Source organism: Aspergillus ambiguus (assembly GCF_047715705.1).
Source record: "Aspergillus ambiguus strain CBS 117.58 unplaced genomic scaffold BDV59scaffold_8, whole genome shotgun sequence".
Classification (NCBI taxonomy): Eukaryota; Fungi; Ascomycota; class Eurotiomycetes; order Eurotiales; family Aspergillaceae; genus Aspergillus; species Aspergillus ambiguus.
The window spans coordinates 344,327-366,404 of NW_027395521.1; the positions used below are offsets into that span (position 1 = coordinate 344,327).

The 22,078-nt window shown below is 54.0% G+C and overlaps 6 protein-coding genes across 6 annotated transcripts; 3 read left to right on the forward strand and 3 right to left on the reverse strand.

Moving 5' to 3' along the window:
- Positions 1–26: 26 nt before the first annotated feature.
- On the reverse strand, positions 27–5,594 carry BDV59DRAFT_159611 (BTB domain and ankyrin repeat protein). The gene is made up of 3 exons (XM_073687509.1): positions 2,069–5,594; positions 1,899–2,016; positions 27–1,848 (listed from the first exon to the last, which is right to left on the reverse strand). The coding sequence occupies exons 1-3, from the start codon at positions 5,148–5,150 to the stop codon at positions 150–152; spliced, it is 4,899 nt and encodes a 1,632-aa protein (XP_073549836.1). The 5' UTR covers positions 5,151–5,594; the 3' UTR covers positions 27–149.
- Positions 5,595–7,334: 1,740 nt separating this feature from the next.
- On the forward strand, positions 7,335–10,745 carry BDV59DRAFT_159618 (putative autophagy protein Atg13). The gene is made up of 3 exons (XM_073687510.1): positions 7,335–7,698; positions 7,771–7,869; positions 7,942–10,745. The coding sequence occupies exons 1-3, from the start codon at positions 7,468–7,470 to the stop codon at positions 10,546–10,548; spliced, it is 2,937 nt and encodes a 978-aa protein (XP_073549837.1). The 5' UTR covers positions 7,335–7,467; the 3' UTR covers positions 10,549–10,745.
- Positions 10,746–11,142: 397 nt separating this feature from the next.
- Positions 11,143–11,469, reverse strand: BDV59DRAFT_159622 (uncharacterized protein). Its single transcript, XM_073687511.1, has one exon. The coding sequence runs from the start codon at positions 11,378–11,380 to the stop codon at positions 11,201–11,203; it is 180 nt and encodes a 59-aa protein (XP_073549838.1). The 5' UTR covers positions 11,381–11,469; the 3' UTR covers positions 11,143–11,200.
- BDV59DRAFT_159624 (WD repeat NOL10/ENP2 family protein) lies at positions 11,470–13,858 on the reverse strand. The gene is made up of 2 exons (XM_073687512.1): positions 13,595–13,858; positions 11,470–13,528 (listed from the first exon to the last, which is right to left on the reverse strand). Exons 1-2 carry the CDS (start codon positions 13,809–13,811, stop codon positions 11,559–11,561), a joined length of 2,187 nt encoding a protein of 728 aa, XP_073549839.1. The 5' UTR covers positions 13,812–13,858; the 3' UTR covers positions 11,470–11,558.
- Positions 13,859–14,215: 357 nt separating this feature from the next.
- Positions 14,216–19,151, forward strand: BDV59DRAFT_159631 (uncharacterized protein). The gene is made up of 4 exons (XM_073687513.1): positions 14,216–14,377; positions 14,434–14,722; positions 14,783–18,259; positions 18,311–19,151. Exons 1-4 carry the CDS (start codon positions 14,336–14,338, stop codon positions 18,940–18,942), a joined length of 4,440 nt encoding a protein of 1,479 aa, XP_073549840.1. The 5' UTR covers positions 14,216–14,335; the 3' UTR covers positions 18,943–19,151.
- Positions 19,152–20,800: 1,649 nt separating this feature from the next.
- On the forward strand, positions 20,801–21,272 carry BDV59DRAFT_159713 (uncharacterized protein). The gene has a single exon (XM_073687515.1). It carries the CDS (start codon positions 20,900–20,902, stop codon positions 21,140–21,142), a length of 243 nt encoding a protein of 80 aa, XP_073549841.1. The 5' UTR covers positions 20,801–20,899; the 3' UTR covers positions 21,143–21,272.
- The last annotated feature ends 806 nt before the right edge of the window (positions 21,273–22,078 follow it).

The following is a 22,078-nucleotide window of genomic DNA, read 5'->3' on the forward strand; positions in this document are numbered from 1 at the left end:
TAAGTTCAGTAAGAGTGCTATGAAATGCTTGATTATCTCCCATCAGTTACGAAAATCTAACACCCAATTGGGCCGTACGGCCCATCTATTATCAAACCAGAGATTCTATAATACAAACACGGGTAGTTATAAGAATATAACAGCAGAGATCACCCCCTACCTCTCCCGCGACCACCTCCACCCCTCCGAGCACCGCTGGCACTGCCCTCATGATGACCCGATGCTTGCCGGTCTCGTCGCGGCTTCGAAGGCGGCTGTTGCTGCTTGGACGGGGCCTCGGAACCGTTCCGAGGAAGCTGCTGCGACAGCGCCGAGACGGCGGGCGCATTCGCGGGGCCCTTTCCGCGGTGTTTGCGCTGTGGCTGCTGCGAACCCCCTCCCGCGCCTTTCCCCCGTCGTCCGCCGCCTGCGCGGCCTCCACCGCGGGGATCCTGCCCGGGAGATGTAGTTTGGGCGGAGTCCTCGTCGTCGGGATCCGGCAGACCCTGGACGCGGCGGCTCTCCTTGTCCCACCATTCTTGGAACTCTTGCTCCAGCTGGATGTCCTCGAGGTTGTGTTTGGCGGTGGCGGCCTCGCGCAGCTCGTCCTTTTCAGTTTGCTGCTGCATCAGGATGGTTGCCAGGGACATGGAGCTGGAGGAGTCGGCGTGGAAGCTGATCTGGTAGGGATCCGGGCGCGGGATGTGTCGGATGGAGTGGATGGGCCGTTGGGCGGACGGGTTGGGCGACGTAGACGATGCTGCGGTGCCGGATGGGCCGGGGATGGACGACGACGACTGCCGGGTGGGTTGGGAGGCGGTGCCGGGGGCTGGGTTGGGCATTGGCGTCGCGGCTGGCTTTTGCGTTTGCTTTTGCTTTTCCTGGGTTGGAGGCGGCGTGCCGGCCACTGTTTGTCGGAGCGTCATGGCGGGTTTCTGGGCGGGCGTGGGAGTAGTCGACTCCGGCTTGGTTGGGGTCTTGCTGGGAGGATTGGACGGGAGCTTCCAGGGGTTCTGCGGGCCGTCTTTGGCTTTCTGCTGGGCGGCTAGAATTTCTTGCATTTGTTGCTGTTGCAGCTTCTTGCGCTCCTTTTGGGACATCTTCGGGGTGAAGGTGCTGCTGCTTTCGCGACGCGCAGCAGACATGCCCAGACTAAGATTGGATACTCGATTCTCGGACGTTTCGCTCATGATGTCGCGCAGGTTCTTCTTGGTGCCGGATACCACGGACGAACCCCACGGTGTCTGTCCCTGGCCGGGCGAAACAGAGCCGTTGGTCCTCTTCTGGATTGCGGAAGCACGCGTCTCTGTTGGAGACTCGGCGAGAGGCGTGCCTCGCGGGGATGACATTTGCTCCTCCAGATAGCTTCGGCCAGCGAATGATTCGCCCTCGACCATGCTGGAGCCCAGCGCAGGGGAGTCCATGTGCGTACGATTATCACTTGTCTCTGGCGCGTCCGGCGTGCCCCGAACGGCCGCTTTCCCTTTCGCGTCGCTGGGGGACAGCATGGAGTCGTCATCCATTTGGAACATCAGGTCACCCGTCGAGTGCTTTGGTCTCAGGACGGGGCTGTGCTTGGAAGGAGGGCCTTTGGGCTTCTTCACAGCTGGGGATGCGATGGTCTTCTCAGCATTGACGGGCCGCTGTCGTCCCTCAGGGCCTTCGATTGGATCGAGACGAGACTTGAGTCTCATGGAGTCGATCCGGCGCCGTCTGTCGCTCTCGATCAGAGCGACAAGCTCGGGATATTTCTCGAACACGTACTCTTCCGAGTTGCGCCCTCTCGACACGGGGAACCCGGTCATCTGGTTTTCGTGACATACCAGGTCGAGCTCGGAGAGTAGATCTTCGTCCAGGTCACCCAGGAATCTACTCTTGGTTAGGAAATGGTGATATGCATTCCAGGATGGTGTACTCGCCTGTTTGCAAGAAGATCCTCCAAATTGAGACACACATACTCCAGCGCAGCATCCTTGAACTCCCTCACGGAGCAAGGCGCGATTGAGTTAAGTAAATTGCACACATTGCGCATGTTCACTGGAGGGTCGTTAGCGAAGGGACTGTCTCGTGTAGAACAAGGTGAACGTACCAAACCTGCCAAGCACCCGCTGGCATATTTGTGCCAATCGATCAATCATCAATTCGTTGGCAACAAAGGCAACATCCAGAACCAGGTCGATGAATTCTTCCAGATCCTTGCACCGGACATCATCGAAGAGCTCATCCTCAGTGTCTGCGTACATGTACCGAAGAACGAACTCAAAAATGCGACGGTCGATGTGCTTCAAGTCCACGCGAATAACGCCGCTGGAGCCGGTGCGGCGGGATGCGAGCCACTGACCACCGGACCGACCGTAGAACAGAGCATCGAAGAATGGACAGCGTTGGCAGATCACATGGCTATGGGCCTTCATCTGGTCGTCGTGCAAATCAATAATCACATCGGCGCTGTCAAAAAAGGCCGGGTCGGTTATCGCACGGGCCATATCGTCCTTGAGGGCCATTGTCGGTTCAATCATGAGACGTGCCGCTCGCTCCAGAGTTGGTAGACCAAGACTTGTCCCAATTCGCATCACCTCGGATCGAACCTGGCGATACCTGGACGCGCTTTCTGGCGTGTGTTTCGCCTGTAGCCACACGTCAAAGAGGGTGTCTGTATACGCGAAATATATGACATTCAGCACGGTCAAGAGGTCTGCTCCAGGGAAGATAACTTTTGAGCGCCCATCCTTGTCGACTTCAATGTGTATGACGTCCGGGATTGAGAACGAACGGACAAGTCGTAGATCATGGAAGGCTTTTCTCAAAACCGAACTCCGCCCAGTCAGAACGAATTCATGCACGGGAATCTGTACATCAGAGAGAGTAGTCATCACCCAGATTACCCCAGTACTTGCATGTAGATGCAGTTGCTGCAACAATGACTCGACATCAGACGCAGACATAATCGCCCTTTTAATATTCATCACCGGCTCCAGATCCGATGCGCCTTCAGGATCCCCCGGAACGGACGTCTCGATCCTTGACACGAGGGATTGAAACGGCGATAGAGGCAGTATGTCTTTCCACAGGGTACTCTGCATGACGTTGATCTGTTCCCTGGTCACGTCGGAGTCTCGTTGGGCCACAGCGAACGCGCCAAACGCGTTGCTGCAGACACCGATAACGCGGGAGAGCCCGGGTATGCGAGTGAACTTGTAGTCTTTACTAGGCCCGTCCTTCGATTTCCGGCGTTTCTCCTTTCTCCATGCGGAGCCGGAGGCTGTGCATATTATAATCGAGCCGTCTTGCCCCACGTCAACATCTCTTACAGCCATATGCGCCTTTTTCAGAGACCACACCCGAACGGGTTGAGAAAGTGAGTTGCGGATTTTGGCAGGGTTCGTCGTGGATGTCTGCGTCGGGGGATTCTCCATCCTGTTGACGGACACAGTGAACACTTCGCCGAAACTAGACAAGGCACAGATGGTATTCCCACCGGAGCGGACTTTGACGATGCAGTTCGACGAGGTATCATACCGTGTCGCCATGAAGCTATCACGTATGAATCTCGAGCTGACTTCCAGGGGAAAGGAGAGTTTGGAGTATCCATATTGAGAGAATACCCAGACTTCGTGGTTCTGGAGGAGTATTGCAGTGGCTTGGTCGATGGCTGTGACGCTCTGTATGGGTGCACTGAAGAGAGAAGCGCCCACACGACGGGGAGTGGTTTGAACCTCGAGAGACCGAGCGTCCGAATCCACGAGACCCAACTGGCCCTCGTTTTTACCAAACGTGTACAGACCTGAGTTGCTGAAGACGACGGAATGGATTGCCGAAGCTGCAGCCCCCAGGATAACTTCTTTCTTGAACGGATTGAAGATTTGGCGGGGAGACGTCTGAATAGGGACATCGTCGCGGTTGTTAGACCTTGGGAGATTGTAACCCAGTTGACCGAATTTGTTGCTTCCCCAGCTGAAGACCTCGCCATATTCCGTGATAGCCAGGCTGTGGTCTTGTCCCAGAGCCACGGATACGACTCTCTTGTTTGCGAGACCCCCGGTTTCGACGCAAACGAAACTGAATCGCGTAGACTCATCACCCGTACCCAAACGTCCACCGGGGCCAAACCCGCACAAGAAGAGGTTCGATTCCGGGTCGGTCGTGATGATCGCCGTGTGGAGCTTCGACATGGCAATGTCTTGGACCTTGAGGGGTTTGTTCTTGATCAGAGTGGGCAGGTCAGACGTGGACTCGGCTGTGGGATAGGACGCCGAGTCGCCGTCATGTGCGCGCTGCTCCTGGTATTCACGAAAGAATCGTTGCAGGAGATGATCCGGTCGTGGGAGAGATACTCGCTCCGGGTACTGGCGGTCATTCTGATCGCCGACGCCAAGATTGAGGTTTTTGTTACTGCCGAATGTAAAGACCTCGTCCGCGAGCAGGTTCGTTCGTGGTTTCAGGACACCTCTGGCCGTATTGCCATCCTCATCCATGTCTCCAGTGACCGAGGACGCGGCTGAAGCTGCTTCCATATTGTCCAAGTCCTCCATCAGCGTCACCCCTTCGGGTGCTGAGATGCGTTTAATATCCCGGGATGTGATCGTGGCGCCATAGACATCGAACGGGCTGTATCCTTCGCGATCTTTGATCTTGATCAGTCCCCCACTGGGGTGGGCCGTGCCCGCCGATTTGCTAAAGTCCGTTGCATGGCGGGTGTCTCGTACCAGTAAGGCCTGGGCAACCGCGGCGTTTCCGGCGTACAGGGCACGGTGAAGAGCGGTCCAACCACTCTCCCAATCCTGGGCGTAGATGTCCAGGAAGGGCACCTCCAGCAGCGCGATAGCAAAATCGATGGCTGTCGGCTTCGGCGAGGACGCCACATGGTGCAGGAGAGTTCTCCCATATTGGTCGCGGGCGTTCAATTCCTCCCGTGAGAGAGTCTTCCCAGGACGGGGGCCGCCACGCTCCGGGGTCTGGGTACCGGGAGATGTTCCACTCAGTTTCTTGCTCTTCGAAGAGACACCAGGAGACGGGGTTAGCATGGAGCCGGGGCTTCCGATGCGGAAACTGGAGGAGGCTCCCGACCCTGAGGCTCGCGGGCCGCCAGATGTATAGCTGGCGGTTGCCAGGAACCGCTTGAAGCTCTCGACATCATCGCGCAGGAAAAATTCCCAAAGCTTGCTACTCATGTGCCCAGGAGTTGGATCGAGTCAGAATCTCTTATCAACCCAGAACCAGAGCGAAACCGCGAGGGTTGATGACGCACTGGCAAGAAGCGGATGGGCGACAAGAGTTTCTGACGGAGGGAGGGTTTCGGGACGACGGGATCGTGGACGTGTAGCCAGTGGTTGGGGAGGATAGTTTGAGCTGGAATTAGTTGATACGACGATTAAAAGGCGCGAATGCGACGACAAGAGTGAGATACGCGACAATGTGTGGCGATGACTGATATGTAGCTGGTAGTCGGACCGAGGCTTCGAGGACGAGAGAAAGGGCGCGGGAAAGGGATGGAACGGCTCGCGAAGGGATCGTAGATGGTATGCGACGAGGGATTGACGGCGCAGAGGAAGTGGGAGGGGACGGGGGAGGATAATGGAAGAGAAGGAAAAGAAGGAGTTGTTGGGGTTATGGATGAAGCCGGAGGGGAATTTGGCGATGAGGGGGAATTGTGGTTGAGTTCCGCGAACAGTCGGCCAATCAAGGGGCGGGCTGCCCTCCATGCCCGCACGAGATTCCTTCATTTGTTCATATTTCATTACCTTCAGGATTTATGATTCTGACAAATAGGAGGCTACATAGTCCAGCCGGCAATGGTTATGGCTCCCTGGGTATAGACCAAGGCAGTTCCATAGTTGGTAGGACAAGGCATAATCCATACGCGATAGTTATCGACAACACCTGAAAATCAGAGATCTACTATCGGCTATCAATACAGACAATACCAGCTGGCGAGGCCCGCAAGAGCGAATGGAATCATGATACGAGGCGCCCGCAAGCCATGCAGTGGCCAGAATTGTCCCGCCAGGTAACGGTTGCAGGGGTTAGTTAGATGGAGATGCCGCGATTAGCTGCATGCCATCACGGGGGATCCTGCCGCAGAACACTTGAGTCAAACGGGGGTGAACTGGCCTAATCCCAGGACCTCGAACCTGCGGCGATGATCCGGAGCATGATGATTGCTCAGAGGGTCAACCTTTCCCCACTCTCCTCTGCAGCGACCGACAGGTGAGGCGACCAGTCCAAGGCAGAAATGGATGGCTTCCCCAGGGTCTTGATTTCCCTTTGATTTCGGATGCGCTCTGGGGATCCGACAGGGGGTGGGAATGAACTGGGGATGGAGAATACCATGGTTGTCGCAAAGGGGAATCCCGTGGACCGACTATAAAAAGAAGAGTCGTCGGGAGGGAGACCCTGTGATGAATCATTACCTATCATTTGCGAGGTTCGAGTGATCGACCGGACGCAGGCGGTAGCCAACCGATGGATGGAGCTAGTGGAGAGTAAGGAAGCTTGGGGCGATGATGGAGTGTGACTCGGACGAGGACTGGAAGAGGGAGTCATCCATTCCGATCCGGGTTGAGTCACGAACCAAGAGGACGTTGTACAGAGGGACAACGAGGCGATGATGGAGAGATGCAGACGAAATCAACTGAGGTGGATGAAGTTGTTATCTGAGGGCGATGATCGATTGATAGATAGGCATTACCGTATGGTACTTCACCGCCTTGACATCACAACATCCTACCTAACGTGCACTACCTGAGGTAGAACGGAAGTGTCTTGCAACAGCAGAGGAGAACAAATGTAATGAGCTATAAAATTGTAGAATATAATCTAAACATCACTATCAACTAAAAAGACTCCTACCTAGCCTCGTCAGGGTCGAGTCACCCGGGCGTCTCAGCCTCCGCTCCCGTCATCTGGGCCTGTCAGTTAAGTTACCGTACGCGTATGGGCCATACCACCTGCATCTGCGGCAGTATCTCCTCTGACGACAATCACCTCTCTCGCTCTCGCTCGCTCTCTCCATCTTCCTCTCTTCTTCCTCCTCCATCTTCCTCTCTTCTACCTCCACGTCTCTTCTTCCTCTTCGCTTTCTTCCTCTATCCCTCCCTATCCACCACTCAACCATGACTCCTTAAACGCCCTCCTCTCTCCTCGACGTTTTCGACGCCGTGCAACAACCCTCGCTTTAGATTCCGCCTGTCGTCAATGCGGAGAAGCTCCCAAGGTTGTCTAGACCACAACCTCCTTCCTGTTGCCTGGGCACGCTGTCCATTGATCTTCAAATTGCCTCTCATCTCTGCCAAAGAGTCTGTCTTGCCTTCAAGTCCCCTTCATCTCGTCCCTCTCGGAATCCCTCGCCGCCTCGACGTGCTTGCCTCGTTCCGTTAGTATGGACTGCCGCAGCACCTTCGTCGCTCATCCATTGCCTTCCTGATTCCCACAAATCCTCCGTCATAACCCCAGTCTTCCTGATAATCTGTGTGCCCGTTCAACCGAATCATGCACCAACATCCTCGGTCTCCAGCGCCACAGGCCATTTCGGCTCGCTCGAACCTCTCCCGTTCGGCAGATCGCAGGGAACCCGAGAACCGACCGACTTCACCGGCCTCCGACTCGAGACCGCAACATGGTCGAGGCTTAGGCATCGAGACTGAACCCGAGTCGTCAGAATATGTTCAGTCCATGCAACCTTCGAAGGAGGCCTTGGGAAAACTAAACCAGATCATATCGGTGAGACATTCTGTCCCTTGCACCATCACCTGCGCGATCCACATCGGGCTGACACTTACCCCGGTTTCGTAGAACTACCATACAAAGGCCGCCTTGATCATCCTCCATTCGCGTGTGGAGCTTCCTCCTTCTTACAACAAGGGCTCCGATAATCCCCGAGTCAATCGATGGGTATGTCCTACAGCCTGCGCAGCCGAACCATCAGCTCCCTTGAGGCGGACGCCTGCTAATCCACCTCCCCAGTTCAATGTCGAAATCGAAGACACCGATGTTCTTCGCGAGCAGCTGCGAACATGGAGAACATGCGATGCGACGGAAAACCGACCTCCTCCCCTGATCATCGAAACCTACCTTGATACTAAAGGACTCACAAACAACCAGAGTCTGGTGGCCTTGGACGAGAACGGCAAGCGTTGGGATGTTCTCGAATCCCTCACGGCCTCGCGGGAGGCTCATCCCGTCAGACCCCCCTCATCCAGGTCGGACGATGTCATCCTGGAACGCTGGAGGGTGGAGCTGGGCGACATGCCCGGAAAGCTACCCACCGATCTGGGGTCAATACTACCGACTGTATACAAGAAGAGCATCATACTCTTCCGGTCGCTTTTCACCTATTCCAAGTTCTTACCCGCTTGGAAATTTACCAAGCGCATGGGACGACTTCGGACGCACCCCGCCTTGCGGATCAAGTACAGGATCGTAGGCGGCCTGCCCGCTGGGGGGAGCCCCAAACCAGACCACTTAACCGTCCCTTTGTACGAAACCAGCAACAAGGTCGTGGACACGTACAGCTTTGGCGTCACGGAATCTCCGGCAGGCCCGTTCTCGGTCCAGGTTACCTACCGCACGAGCTGTGATTTCCGGGTTGATGATTCGGAAGCATTGCTCAGCTCCCGGTTCATGGGTGCTGATGATGATATCTTCCGTCCATCCCTGCCGAACCGAGATGAGAAGCTTGGAGCCGCAGCCGCAGAGATCGGGTCTGTCCCGGTGACAAAGAGGATCATGGATGATCCTGACCCGAGTCGTGCGTATGGAAGCCTCTCAACATTCCATCAGGTCGGTCCTACGACAAGTACTAGTCCGATATCAGCCCTCAGGGCGGCAAGGGAGTCCGGTGCATCGTCTCCCTCTCCACCAGGCACGTCACTGCGAAAGCCTTTGGGTGCTATGAAAGCGGGTTCCGCGAGCCGCGCTGCTATTCTCGCTGGTGAGAGTAGCTCGAGTGCTGGAAGACGACCATCCATTTCGTTCCAACCCTTTAAAGCGCCCCCTTTGTCTGCTTCACCTTCGCTTGTTGACCCGCCTCTCGGAGCATCCCCTCGCTCCGTTGGTTCCCGCTTCGATGCGAAGAACATGCCCCCTCCTTCTGCAGGCGCCTCAGCGCGCAAGCCCCCACTGCCCCCCTCTGAAAATGCAGGGTCCTCGGCGACTTCAGCCTCACCTAGACCCGCTACTATCTCACGATATAGTAGTGCGTTCAGTCATCGACGAGGCCGACCATCGTCTGGAAATGTAAATAAGATCGAAGATGACACGTCGAGCGGGAAAGCCAGCGCGACGTCGTCAGCCCAGCCTGGCTCTGGCTTGCTTGCGGAAGCTACGGGGACAAGCGCAGAATCCATCCACGCAGACGATGAACACATCTCCGAATTTCTGAAGATGCTTGACCTGAAGAAGGATCTATTAACTACATCTAACCCTGGAGCGCTTGAGGCTACTGCTCGGAAAGCAACTGCCACAAGCGCAGCCTTGGCTCGCTTCCAACGGATGCGTGATTCAAATGCTGCCCTCTCAGACTCGATGTCGTCTTCCCTACTTCTTCAGCGTTCTTCGAATTCCTCAAGCAAACAGCTTTCCGGTGTTCCGCCTATGGTGGGAGGAACATCGACTTCCACCGCTTCTTCGCCAGGCAAACCCATCTCTCCACATACGCCTCACACGCCTGCCATCCCGTCGCGGCTGAGCTCCAATAGTATCGTTGAGTACACGCATCCCGCGAACAACGACACCGAAAGTGGCTCGCCATTGGAGGAGAACACCAGTGATGACACCGCCATGGATCGGGGTCCATCTACCGTCACGGCTATCGATATTCCCACGTCTCCCCGAGTGTTCCCTCCTGCTTATCGGCGTTCGAGCTCGGCGGCTCATCGTAGACGCTCAGTTACCGTTGACGAGGATGACATATTCCCCTTCAATATGCGCAGTGTGAGCCTTGGGGCGGAAGAGCAGTCACACCATAGTCTCAGTGCGTTGCATCGACAGCAAGAGTACGAAGCCATCGGTTCGCGTCCCGACCAGCTGCAGAGAGAACCGCGCCCCTCTAGGAACGACGCTGTAGCGGCACGCGGCTCCGTCCCGCGTGAAAGCGGCCCACAGAAAGGCCCATCGACTTCTGGGCCAACGGCCTCGTCGACCTCGTCGAACCACCACATATACCAGCCTCGATTCAGTCACTCCCGGGTGCGCGGTCAGTCTGGCGGGCCTCATTCCCTGAGCTCGGGCTCGAGCAGTCTTGCACGCGGCCCCCTCATCCCGCAGTACCTTGCCGAACGCGACGCCGAGCGCGATGGCACTGGAAGCGGCAGCGGAAGCGCTACGTCGGCCATTGAAGATCGTCGGGCTGGGCGGCGGACAAGCGCTGGCCGTGGTGGTCCCCCGCAGTCAACCCAACCCGACGAAGACGAGCCATTGTTATTCGCTATGAGTGACTTTGGCGTGTCCCGACGCAGCTTTGAAGAGGGAAGACATGGGAACCATACTGCCGACCCAGCTGGTGCTACCGGCTCATCCAGGCGAGGGAGCCGACGAGGGGGTGGACTATCAGGGTTCCCCTCCTGGTCTTAATTCAGTGAAGTATTGTAGTTACGACATATTCCCCTTGCATCAGTGTTTTGGTATAGTTTTCTAGCCTTTGCTCGTTTGCCGTTTATTGTGCTCTTTTAGCCAAGGCGGCTTTTCTTTATAGACTGATACGCAAGCAATGATGCGACTCATTAGGTTCCGATTATAGAACATGCCCAGCAAATTCTGGATGGGTTTCTAAAATCATATCGGTAGTGCAAGTCTTTTTGCGGTCTGCTATTCCTATTTCCATTCCTTTTTTTTTTTTTGGGCTAGAACATCGTTTCATATTTTCCCAATCTCAATGCTGGATCATTGGCGATAGCTGGCGCCTCTTTTGTCTCGTCTTCAGGATCACAGCACCAAACTGACAACCAACTGTGGTAAAGGTTAGGTATGGACTATGCTGTTTCATGTGTACGGTACCTTTTGCCGGAGTTGAGGTCTAGGTATGGCCGTGACTCTCCATCCATTGGAAGCAACACATGTACGATACTGAACCTGCCTCATGTCTACTTAATAATTATAAATAAACCCACATCAGAATGGGATCAACTGTAGTCCAATTAAAGAATCAAGAATGGCGAGCATATTGAGGTCGTTAAAAACTCATATTCGTAGCTGTAAATCTCTATTTTACGTCCCCTACTCCTTTTTACCATACTCCAAAATTATGTACAATGAATCTCGCACCCAGCGATGTAGTTTCCCTCATCCGTATTGTTCGGAGAGGGGGTGTCCCTTGATGAAGTGCACCCCATATCGACCATACGCGCCATACACATACACCCAGAAGATACAAGGTGAATTGGCGCGGATCGCGGGACGTCCACATTCAAAGAGTCGAAAGGACCATATGGAGGACGGTCTGGCTTCTCAAGAAGGCCCCGTCCCGGAAGACTACTTTAGGCCAGTGAAGAGCCGTCGGACATGTTACTCTCGTTGGTGCGCACCAAGCCGCACTCACGAACATAGAGTGCTCTCAAGCAAGCAGAATACATTGCGAATATCGTTTACATCCTCCGGAACGTATTGCCCGACGCACTGCGGCGTTCCTTCGATTGGAAGCTCGACTCTCGGGACTGCTCGGGCGCCGCAGGCCTGGGCTGTTTCGACTTGACGTGCGGAGTGAAGGTTACTTCGCGCTCGCCCACGACACCGCCACGGCGCGACAGCTTCTGTTTCGATTTCATGTTTTGGGCGCGGGACCCAAACGAACGATCACGCGTCGAGTGCACGTTCGACGAGGAGGACACCTGCATTTGCGGGGGGCGGCGAGTCCGCTTGTACGAGGAGGTCGAGATCTTGCCGGAGGTGGGCTCGGCCTTGGTCCTTGCGGGATGCTCATATTCGCTCTCCGACGAGGAGTCTTCATCCGAGCTAGAACCCGGTGCCTCGTCGAGCTCCTCCTGCTCCACAGCCGTGAGGCCGCGCTCTTTCCGGGGCGCGGTGGACGCGTCTGGGGCGGTGCTGGGGTTGAGTAGCTGGAATTCGCGCGACGTCTCGTCGATGGCGAAGTCCTCGTCCTCGAACAGTTGCGCAAAACGGCTGTCGCCCATGACTCCCTTCGGCTGGCTCTCGGAGCCCTCTGCGGGAGCGGCGTCAGCCGCCTTCTTCTCCGGTTCGTCGCCGCCCTGTCGCAGGACGCGCTGCGCCATGCGGCGCTCCTTCTTCTCCTCCACCGCGAGAAGTTTCTCGGCAAGCTTCTTGTTGACCTTGACGGCGACCTTCTTCTTGCCGCGGATGCGGCTCTCGCGCTCCTTGTCAATCTTCTCCTTGACACGCTTCGCACGTTCCTCCTCCCAGATGTACGGGTTCGTGATCAGACGGGCCTCCTCGTACAGGCGCTGCGCCACGAAGTACCCGTGCATGTACGGCCGCAGCAGGTTCGTCCGGCCGATGAGGTGTTCGAGGTTTAGGCTGCGTAGCTGGGGAACCGTCAGGAACTTGTAGTTATCGTAAACAGTTCCGGCCTGGCTGGTAGTGAACGCGTTGGGGTCGTTGGGGTCGTCCGCCATCTCCTCGACGAGGTTGTCCAGGAAGGAGCACCACTTCGGCGCGGGGCCCAGCTGCGGGATGAAGAAGGAGTGTTGTTGCCGGCCTTCGTTGGCAGTGAGGATCATTCCGCTGTCCTGGCACCAGGCCACGGAGTTGATGTCAACGGCCGGCTCCACGGACGTCCAGGGACGGCCATCGCGCGGGTCCCAGATCTTGATGATCTTCTTGTCGGCCGACATGATCTTCGGCTCGAGGGTTTGTTCGCGCGTGTGAGACGAAGGTTGCAGGAATTTCAGCGTGTGGACGGGGAACCCGTATCCCTGATCCTTCTTCAGCAGCGGGACGGGCGACCGGAGATCGTAGAGGTGGATGAGACCGTTGGAGGATCCGGTTCCAAGCGTCAGTCCGGAACGGTGGAATTCCAGTGCGGTGATTTCGGACCGCGCCTCGTCCGGCCCGGACTGCGTCGGGGGCAGGAGGACGGCTGCGCGCCCCTTCGCTCTGGGGTCCCAAAGCTCGACCGTGCCTAGCGTGGTACCGAACGCTAGCAGTCCGTGACTTTCCTCGGCGATCGCGCCGGTGTTGACCGCTCCTGTGTTGATACCACCCTGCAGCGAGCCCCCACCGGCGGAGGTCAGGTCATCGCCGCCGACGTCGATTTCGAAGCTCCGCATGTATCGGCCCAGCTCTAGGTTCAGCCGGAACACTTCACCCATGCCGTCCTGATTCACACCGACGGATGGGATCATTGCCTCGGTGGAATATCGATCATAGACCAAATCACGGCCATACCGCGGCAGTCTTGTCCGATAGTGGCAGCCGGAGGGAGTCTGGAACTCGAGGGACCGATCGGACTGTAGATGTAGCGATTTGGAGTAGTCGGACGAAAGGAGGAGAAATGTCGTGTTCAGGGCGTCAGTGTGGCGGGCCCAGGAGAGAGAAAGCTGAGGGAGGTGATGGGTGTGGATTTGAGGCTTGTAAGTACCTATGCGATCGGTGCTGTCAGTCACGATATCTCAAAGGCATCAACATCACGATGATTTGGTCATACCGGTACTCATAACCCAATCGCCATCTTCGCTGACTCGAATACATTGGCTGGCCTCTTCAAACTCGAAGTCCTGCAGCAGCTCGACCCGGTTCGCATACTCGGGATCATTTTTCAAGCTGCGCTTTCTGCGTCGCGCAAGCCATTCTGGTAGCGGTCGCGCGGTGTTGGAGCCGGAAATAGTGTAGACCGGCACCTCAGACTGGTTTGAAAGCTTCATCTTGGGCGTTGACGCTCTGGGGAACACGACCAAGACGAACGCTAAAGGGCGGACATTTGATAGAAGAAAAAAAACTTGGGGCGATATCGATAAACGGGAGCACGTGATCTGCACCGCGCCCGAGCGCTGATTGGTCCCCGCGGGCCGAACGAACCTCCGTTGGCTCTCTTGGGGACATCGGAACGCCTTCGTCCATCACCTTTTCCCTTCGACATTCCATGTTTCTTCCCCCGGCGATCTGGACTCTGTATATCTCATCTGCATCATGGTCCCTTTTGCCTGATACATATATCTCAACTCACGCGGTATTGCTTTCAACAACCCCTTTCCTGCGGAGCGATGGCCCCAGGAACCCGATCTAATTGCTGATTTGTGCACCAAGTGGCATGGGCGATGGACGACCCGCTGGAGTCATAGGGAACGGTTGTGTCATATCTGGAGATGAATCCGATCTCATCTGTGACCGTTTTGCTGGCAAACATTCCGAACTGCCAGCGCAACTCTCGAGGTCCTAGTTAAAAAACATGGACTTCCCCGGTGGATCCATCACAAACATCCGCGCCATTGTAGGTAGATCCATGTCGTCCACCCTGCGGTAACCGTCTAATATAGCAACTTCCAGGATGGATTTTCGAATATATACTATCGAATCTATACAGAGGACCAGAGCATCCCGAACGTCCCTGGTGATGCGTCTTCCAATGCCTACACGATATTAAGGCACCTCAGCCGACTCAAGGACCTGGAACTACGTCTGCGAAACTTAGACTGCTTGGTTTCGAGCCTCCCTCGGCGTCTAGGCTTGTGGGTATTTTCTGCGACTCCGGATTTCGAGAATTTGATTGCTCTCTGCCCGAATCCTGGCAAAGACGAGCAAAACCGCATCACGGTAGGGTCGTCAACCTTGAAAGGTATGTGCTCCTTTATTGCTCTCTTTCTAAGATATTTTCTTCGTGCTCATCATCTTGTAGTTTCTGCGTCTGGAAGCGTTGCCGCATCCGACCTTGTCAAGACACTCTCATCAGATCTGCCAAATGCCGGTGGAAACCAAGCTGGGCCTCAACGGCCACAGAATGCCTCAACTCCGACCAGACGGCCGGATAATTATAGCAGTCTAGCTTTGATCTATGCTCTCTTCGTTTCGGCGGTCACGGGAGCCTTGAATCTACAACTCATTCGCCGAAATAACGCCCTCCCGCTCGGCCCACGGACACTGTTCACTGTCGTTGAGAAAGACTCGGACGAAAACCCAGGAATAATCATCCGCGATGCCTCTTCGGTTCCCTGCTTAGCTACTCTTCAAGTCCAGTTGACTGCCATTGGGAAGCTCACCGTATCTTTGCAAACCATATCGCAGCCTGGACTCACACGATTGCGCCAGCCAGGTGATGGTCTTGTCAGTGTTCACGCCCTAGCACCTGGAACGGATCTCTGGCTATGCCCTAGTGGGACCATTGCACGGCTGGTATCTACAAGTCCCGGTGCAGCGAACTGGTCATCGCCTCACCCTGGTTCTACAAGAAACGACATCATGATGGCGGATCCAAATCAGTGGAAGTCAAGCGTTTTGGACTGGCTAAAGAACTTTGGCCTGGTGCCTGAGTCTGATGATGAGGTTTCATGGGTAATGGTTGAAGTCTGGGAACCGTTCTACTCCCGGCTAGCTGGAGAGACATGGCGACCCAACGATAGTTCGTCAACTATTCCTCTCAAACGTATCCTTTGGCCAGATATATACTGCTTCCGGCGAACAAAATCCGCCGTGTTTGATGATCCAAAGTGGATGAAGCAAGACGTCTGTGACCCTTTGGACTTTGCGCAGAGTTGGCATGGAATGCAACTCCCAAAACCTGTGCCCAGCCCAGACACCCCATTTGACCCTCAGAGAAGCTCCATTGCTCCTAGGCCAGACGACTCATCGGCAATGACTAATGATGTCCTGGAAGGACTTGAGAGCCTATCTCGTGCCTCTCAGTATCCAGAGATACAAACTGCAAGTCTCGTTTATCCCACACCACCAGATGGTGCCGCTGGAATGGCACTGAACGTCACTGCTGCATTAGACACTTTCGCGGATGATTCTGATATTGGGTCAGCTGTACTACAACATAATGCCAAACCCAAACCAGTCGAACAATCCGGCAACCTTCACCCAGACAATGTGCCAATGGATTTTGGTCCATCGGCAGGATTAGTGGTGGGATCGGGACTTTATGACACGAACGAGGATGACGATTTGTTTGGGGACATGGATGAGAGGGACTTTGGCACAAAAGGGATTACAGATGCAGACTTTAACTTCTTCGACGAACCCGGTTTCGACAACCTTGGTGGAGACGTACCTGATAGTGCCCCGGGACTGTCTGATTTGATGGAATCGACTGGGCCAACTGCTGAAACACCTCAGCCTGTTGAGGAACCCCCGGAAGCTCCTGTTCGCGCCGAGACGCCGGTGGTGCCCCAAGACCTACCCCAGCACAATGGCGACGCGGCGAGTTCTCACCTTGAGCAGCTCCCCATTCAGACCCCCGCTGAACAAAACCAAACAATAAGCCCGCCCCTGAGCCCGATAGAGGTCAAGCGAATTCTTTTCCCGGGAACGAATGGAAACGTACAGCCATCGACTAGAAAGGGGAAGAGCCACAGTTATTACAACCCTATCATGTTCAAGGAGGATATGTCACATTGGGACCAGAAGTACGGTGCTGCTGGCAAGTTTGGGTTTGATTTCCAAGATTCCAGGGCCTCGGGGGATTCTACAAATCCCGTTTACGAAATCCCAACCATTGGCCTTCCTCGTTTGGGCAAAAGGTTTTCCGCAAGCGGTACTGGTTATGACGGACAAGGCAGCCCATCAAGTGATGCAGGACAACATAATGACTCCCTGTCTGACATGAGTAGTGATGAAAGTGATGAGAGCGACAATGGTCTCTCTGAAGGAGATGGCCCGGCGACGGTGGTCTCGAGTCGCAAAAGAAAGCGGGCTCGGTCTAACTCCGGAAACTCTATGGCATTGTCGCAAGTCAAATCGACCGAAGGCGATAGAGGAACACCTGGTCCCAGGGTCGACCATTCTATTTTCTTAGGGAACTTCTTGTCCGCCTCATCTGACTGGTCATTAATAGGCTACTTCTCGTTCCAAGAGAACCAGGCCCTCCCCACCCTCACACACAAGGGTTCCCAGGTGCAAATAGCCCAGCTGTTAGTTGATCAAGTTACGCAATCATCATTGGATCACAAATTTGATGGCGTTTGCAGCATTTCTGATCTTGAATCTGAAACCTATTCCATTCAGACCTTCCTTGAAGACTCGTCATTCATGAGTGGGATTGAAAGGCTGGATTTGAACGGGTTCGCTTCGCTGCAGGATAGTAATCCTGTTCTATCGCCTGCGACTAACGGTACTCCGTCGCGACAGCCCTCCCAACGCCGGGAGACGTTGAAGGGTTCTCTGACGAAGTTAGCCCCTGCTCATCTGCGCGTCCGACGGGGTAAGGATTATCTGGAAGCCTTGCCAACCACGATTCTTTTTTGGGAGACATTTGGACTTGAGCCTGCTCACGGGCCGAAGGACATATCTGCTTACTGTATCCATCCTCTTATTACGTCACATGCTGCCGATGCCTTTCTCGATCGTCTTGGCTCGGTGTATTCAAGTTGTAATCTTGGAAAGCATGCCCGTGGGGAGCGATACGACGCGTTCAAGCGAGGCCTAGGCGCGTGGGATATTGAGTCTCCTGAAGTCCCTGACTATTCCAGTGCCATGCAAGGCTTGAAAACCATCTGCGAAGATCTGGGGACTGCGCTCTTGAACAGCCCACCCAGCAATGACAATTTGGTTATTTACATAATAAACCCCTTTTCACATGCAGCAGCCTTGGTGGATATTTGCTCCGCGTTCTGGAGTCTCTTTCAGAAATATGTCGCTGCCACTGACAAGCAGCAGACACCGCAGCTAGACGAGATGGTCTTGCAAATCGTCCCCATTGATTTCATCATGTCAACAGAGTCGCTTGTGGTACCTCCTCAAACGCAATATCTGAACTTGGCCTTGGAAGTTTACAGTCGCTGTCCGCCTAAGGATCAACCGGCAAGTCTCGTTGATTGTGCCCCGCCCGTGCTAATTACGGAGCCTCTTCCCAAAACAATCAACTTCCGTCTTGCTTCTGAGAAGCTTTCGCCATTGCAAGAAGGGAAGTGTCTTCATATTGCTTCCTCCAGGAGTCAGGACCAGCGCTGGATAAGTGTCGCGTGGTCGGATAATACTGGAACCCTTCAGCGGACTATGTCATACAATGTGCGCTTTCGCAACGCGAGTGCCTCTAGGAGCCTTCAAGATGTGCGAGGGGAGATTTTGGGCGCCACAAGAGACATAATGGAAAGAATCCAGGCAAGATGGAGGATCATCCTGGTGAGCTCTGATCCCGTGGACCAAGACGAAGTTGACTGTGAGTATCCCTTCTTTCCTGACTTGTCGCAGACAATTAATATCTTTGCAGCGTGGTCCACATTTTTGGAGCAATACAACAAGGCCAATGCAACGCTTGTTGAGTTGGCAATACTCAACGTTAGCGCCACTCCTGATCTTTACCTCGACCCACCGCTTTTACCGATCCCAATGAGCGTGTTCAACCCCCAAAATTCATCTACACCGGTTGCTACGCCGAATCCCAATATTCTCTCTCCTGATCAAACGGGCAATGCGCCCACCCCTCCCAGTGGGAGCTACGGTATAACCAATGCCCCAACTCCGACGGACAGTGCTCTTGAGGCAGAGTCCGAATCCGTACTTACCGATCTTACCGACGAATCATGGGCTGTAACTTTATCTCATCGTCTGAACAGCTCCCCGCATCTGCTGGACTACCGTCCTGCATTGGCAAGCGGGTATCTACTTCGTCGCAAGGGTACTACCGACGGGGACGGAGTGTATACCATGACCCTGAATTTGATATACACCCAACGACATCACTCCGCACATGAATCTCTTCTCCGTGAAATCTTGCAAATGTATCGCGACCTAGCCACGCTTGCTCGAACCCGGGGCACGCGCACCGTCCAACGGAGCACGATGCCCTGGCACATCGCCACGGCGATTCGAGCTCAGGAGGCCCTGAGCTATGTTATGTAAATGATAGTTTTGTCATCTATGATGTTGAGTTTGGGACGGCTACAGGGTTGGCGTTTGACGCATACGATTGTTTTTTCTCATGATATTTCTAACATTTTACTCTCTTTTGTACATACAGGCTGATCCCATGTGGCGCATGCGAGAGGATATACCAGGCGCATCGTTTCTGTATAGATATTAGGGTGGGATTGTCGAAGAATCTGATGTATGTCTGAGCTTTCGAATAACTTTGTCAGCGTAGCTTTTGATCGCACAACTAGGCAATAAGCCAACTATGTTGCTTGATTTCTTTGAGGTTTGAAAGGTCTTTTTGAAGTCTTGTAACCCTGAATTTTGTCTACAAAGACGAATCCTGTCATTGGCAGCCTGAAATATATTCATCAGATAAGCTGTACTTTGCCTGGACTGCCACTGCAATCAAAGCTGGTGATACTCCTCGGTATGTTGTGGGATGCTGCTCAGAAGAATGATATATTTATCCGCCGGAATTGAGCGGATGATGGTGGAGAACCAGCTCTCCGAGGTATAATGTTGGGGAAAAATTAATGTACTGCGTACTGCGAATAAAATGAATGCAGGGGCCATTCCACTCATCTGCGCAGTATGTCGAAATGTCGTCTGCCTACGGAGTACTCCGTACAATCTGTGCATTGGAATGAAAGTTGACTGCTTGCATGCCTGCAATCTCTTCAGGTTTCCGCTGCCCCGGTACGCCTGACAGGACATTTGTAACCCACCGTATTGTACAAGGGAAGCGGAAGAGTCCAGCGCAGATGCATGTCCATATCGGCTACTTGAACGTCCGCCCGGTCGGTATTGGAAACACTAATGATGCAACTTGTCATCGTGGACCAGAGCCCACTGCGTAACTTTAATCCCCATCTTCGGTCCATGCTGGATGGGAAATTGCTCATCATCGGAAACTGCGTAGTAAAGTGGAGCGGACGAGATAGGCTGCGCTACGAAAATCGGATAAAATAAAGTTTGAGGGGTCAATTGTCTGCATCGGACGTCGTCATGATGACTTCCGTCCTGTTCACGAGGCAACTGGAAGAGGGCGGCACGTCCCCAGCCACATGAGGTCTGGGCCCGGTAGGAATTGAGTTGTAGCCAATCGTTCCATTTGGAATCGGCTAAAAATAAAAGTTTGCCTAACGCCGGGTTTTTTTGTTCGCTTCGTTACCGGACGAACTCCCCTTTGGCCGGCCCCGGACGGACATGGGAGGCGGGATTCGACTTTGACCCAACAAAAGCGTACTGAATACTCAGTATGGACCCGCCGCTCGCGCCTGTGTCGGCATTCAGACCGGTTTTTGACCAAGGGGACTTCAGCTAACCCCACAAGCCTGCACGAAAGTGGAGGCGGAGTGGTTCGGACTGCATGACTAGGTGAATCGGAGGACCCAGGAAGTCCAGATGTTTGGCATGTTGAAGGAAAAGTACATGGAATTATAGAAATGGTTTTGGCAATCCCGGCGCGAGGATGCCTCAGAAATCACGTAAGGAGGTCTCATAGATAAAGAAAGATGGAGGAATTTTATATCGTCAGTTCACGCTGGATCGGATCGGCTGGGCGGGCCCACCACGGGAGGGCGGGCCGAGCCAAACCAACCAAACAAACAGACAGATTGACCGCCGAACCTCCTCCCTCTCTCTCCTTCTCTCCATCCCCTCTCCCCCAGTCAACTTCCACCTCCTCTGGTTGTATTCACAAAGAAACGTACGGCTTTGGGGGAAGACAACGGAAGAATGACGTAAACCCACAGGATCCAGAGTTTTTGACGAAGTTCCCCCGATTATAGCATCATCTCCACCTGCATAATGGGTTCCTTGGCTGTGAGATCGATAGTTCATCGTTGATGTATCTGATCACCGAGACATCCACTGATTCGCGTCCAGGACTGTCTCTTTTGGGAACGTGATAAGTAGAACTCGACCCACAAGTTTGCGCCATCTGATGCATTACGCCGTACGGAGTATCTGGAACGGAGACTTCCTACGTACTCCGTACTGCGTGGATAAACAACCCGAGTCAGACAGAAGCTTCAGCAATCCCAAGCGAGGGGGAGGGCCCACATTCTTTCCATACCAACTTCTCGGGTCAATTGTCCTTTCTATCACACTATCACACTGGTTCTACGGCCGTGGCTCAACGTCTGAGACTGTTACCAGCGTGCTACCTGGTCGACCGTTTTTGTGATAGAAATCCGTTCGCTCTTCAGATCTCACCGTAATTGGGTCAGAGATTGGCACTGTCTGTGCTCTGCTCAGCTATGCCATCGCGGTCCACTCTGTAATTGTGGGCGGTTAATTAATCATGCCCCATACGTGTCACACCTATCCTAGCTCGGGCTTCCCTATACGATCATTCGCTATGACCACGAGTGTTATTATACGGACCCCGTACTCTTTCCCCTCTGCCAGCCAAAGTTTAACCCTAGCGCGCTGGGCTAATCAATCACTACAAAAGATATCAAGAATACATTCTCGTGCATACCTGCCACGAACTCAATGCTTGAAGCTTAGTTAAGACAGCCCGGGCCGTCCGCAAAAAGAAAAGTCGAGAGAAATACCCCTCAGCTTCGCCACAGCTGAGGTAGGAATGTTTGCTTTCCCGACCCACCGCGACCCCCGCTTCACTTGATACACCCCTGATTGCAATACAGATACACCTGTCAATATTACCGAGATATTCATCCTGATCCATCTGCGATAGACTTCCTATGCACTGGTGGTTCCATATCGCGTACTCATGAAGTAGGAATTTTTTCATACACATCCACGACAGAGGGACGGCCACGTTGATCGAAGAGAGTTGATTTCACGATAAAAGCACATATTAGAAGCGCCGAGATAACTTCTTGGGAATTGTTGCGGATATTGTGGAGTATATCTTTGCTCTCCCACGAGACAATACGCCATTGTTGTGGAAGTGGAAACTTAATCTATATCAATTCCAAATACTTGCATGCTGCTAACTCTCCAGATAAGTTTACTGACATATCAGAGCAACTGGAAATTCATTTCGCACTTAAGCTACTGTCTTGGTTCTCTCGCCATCTGGCTGATCTACGTTGACGCCGGATCATCCTGTGATTGACCACCCTTCTGTGAAATACCATCCAAGATCCCTTTT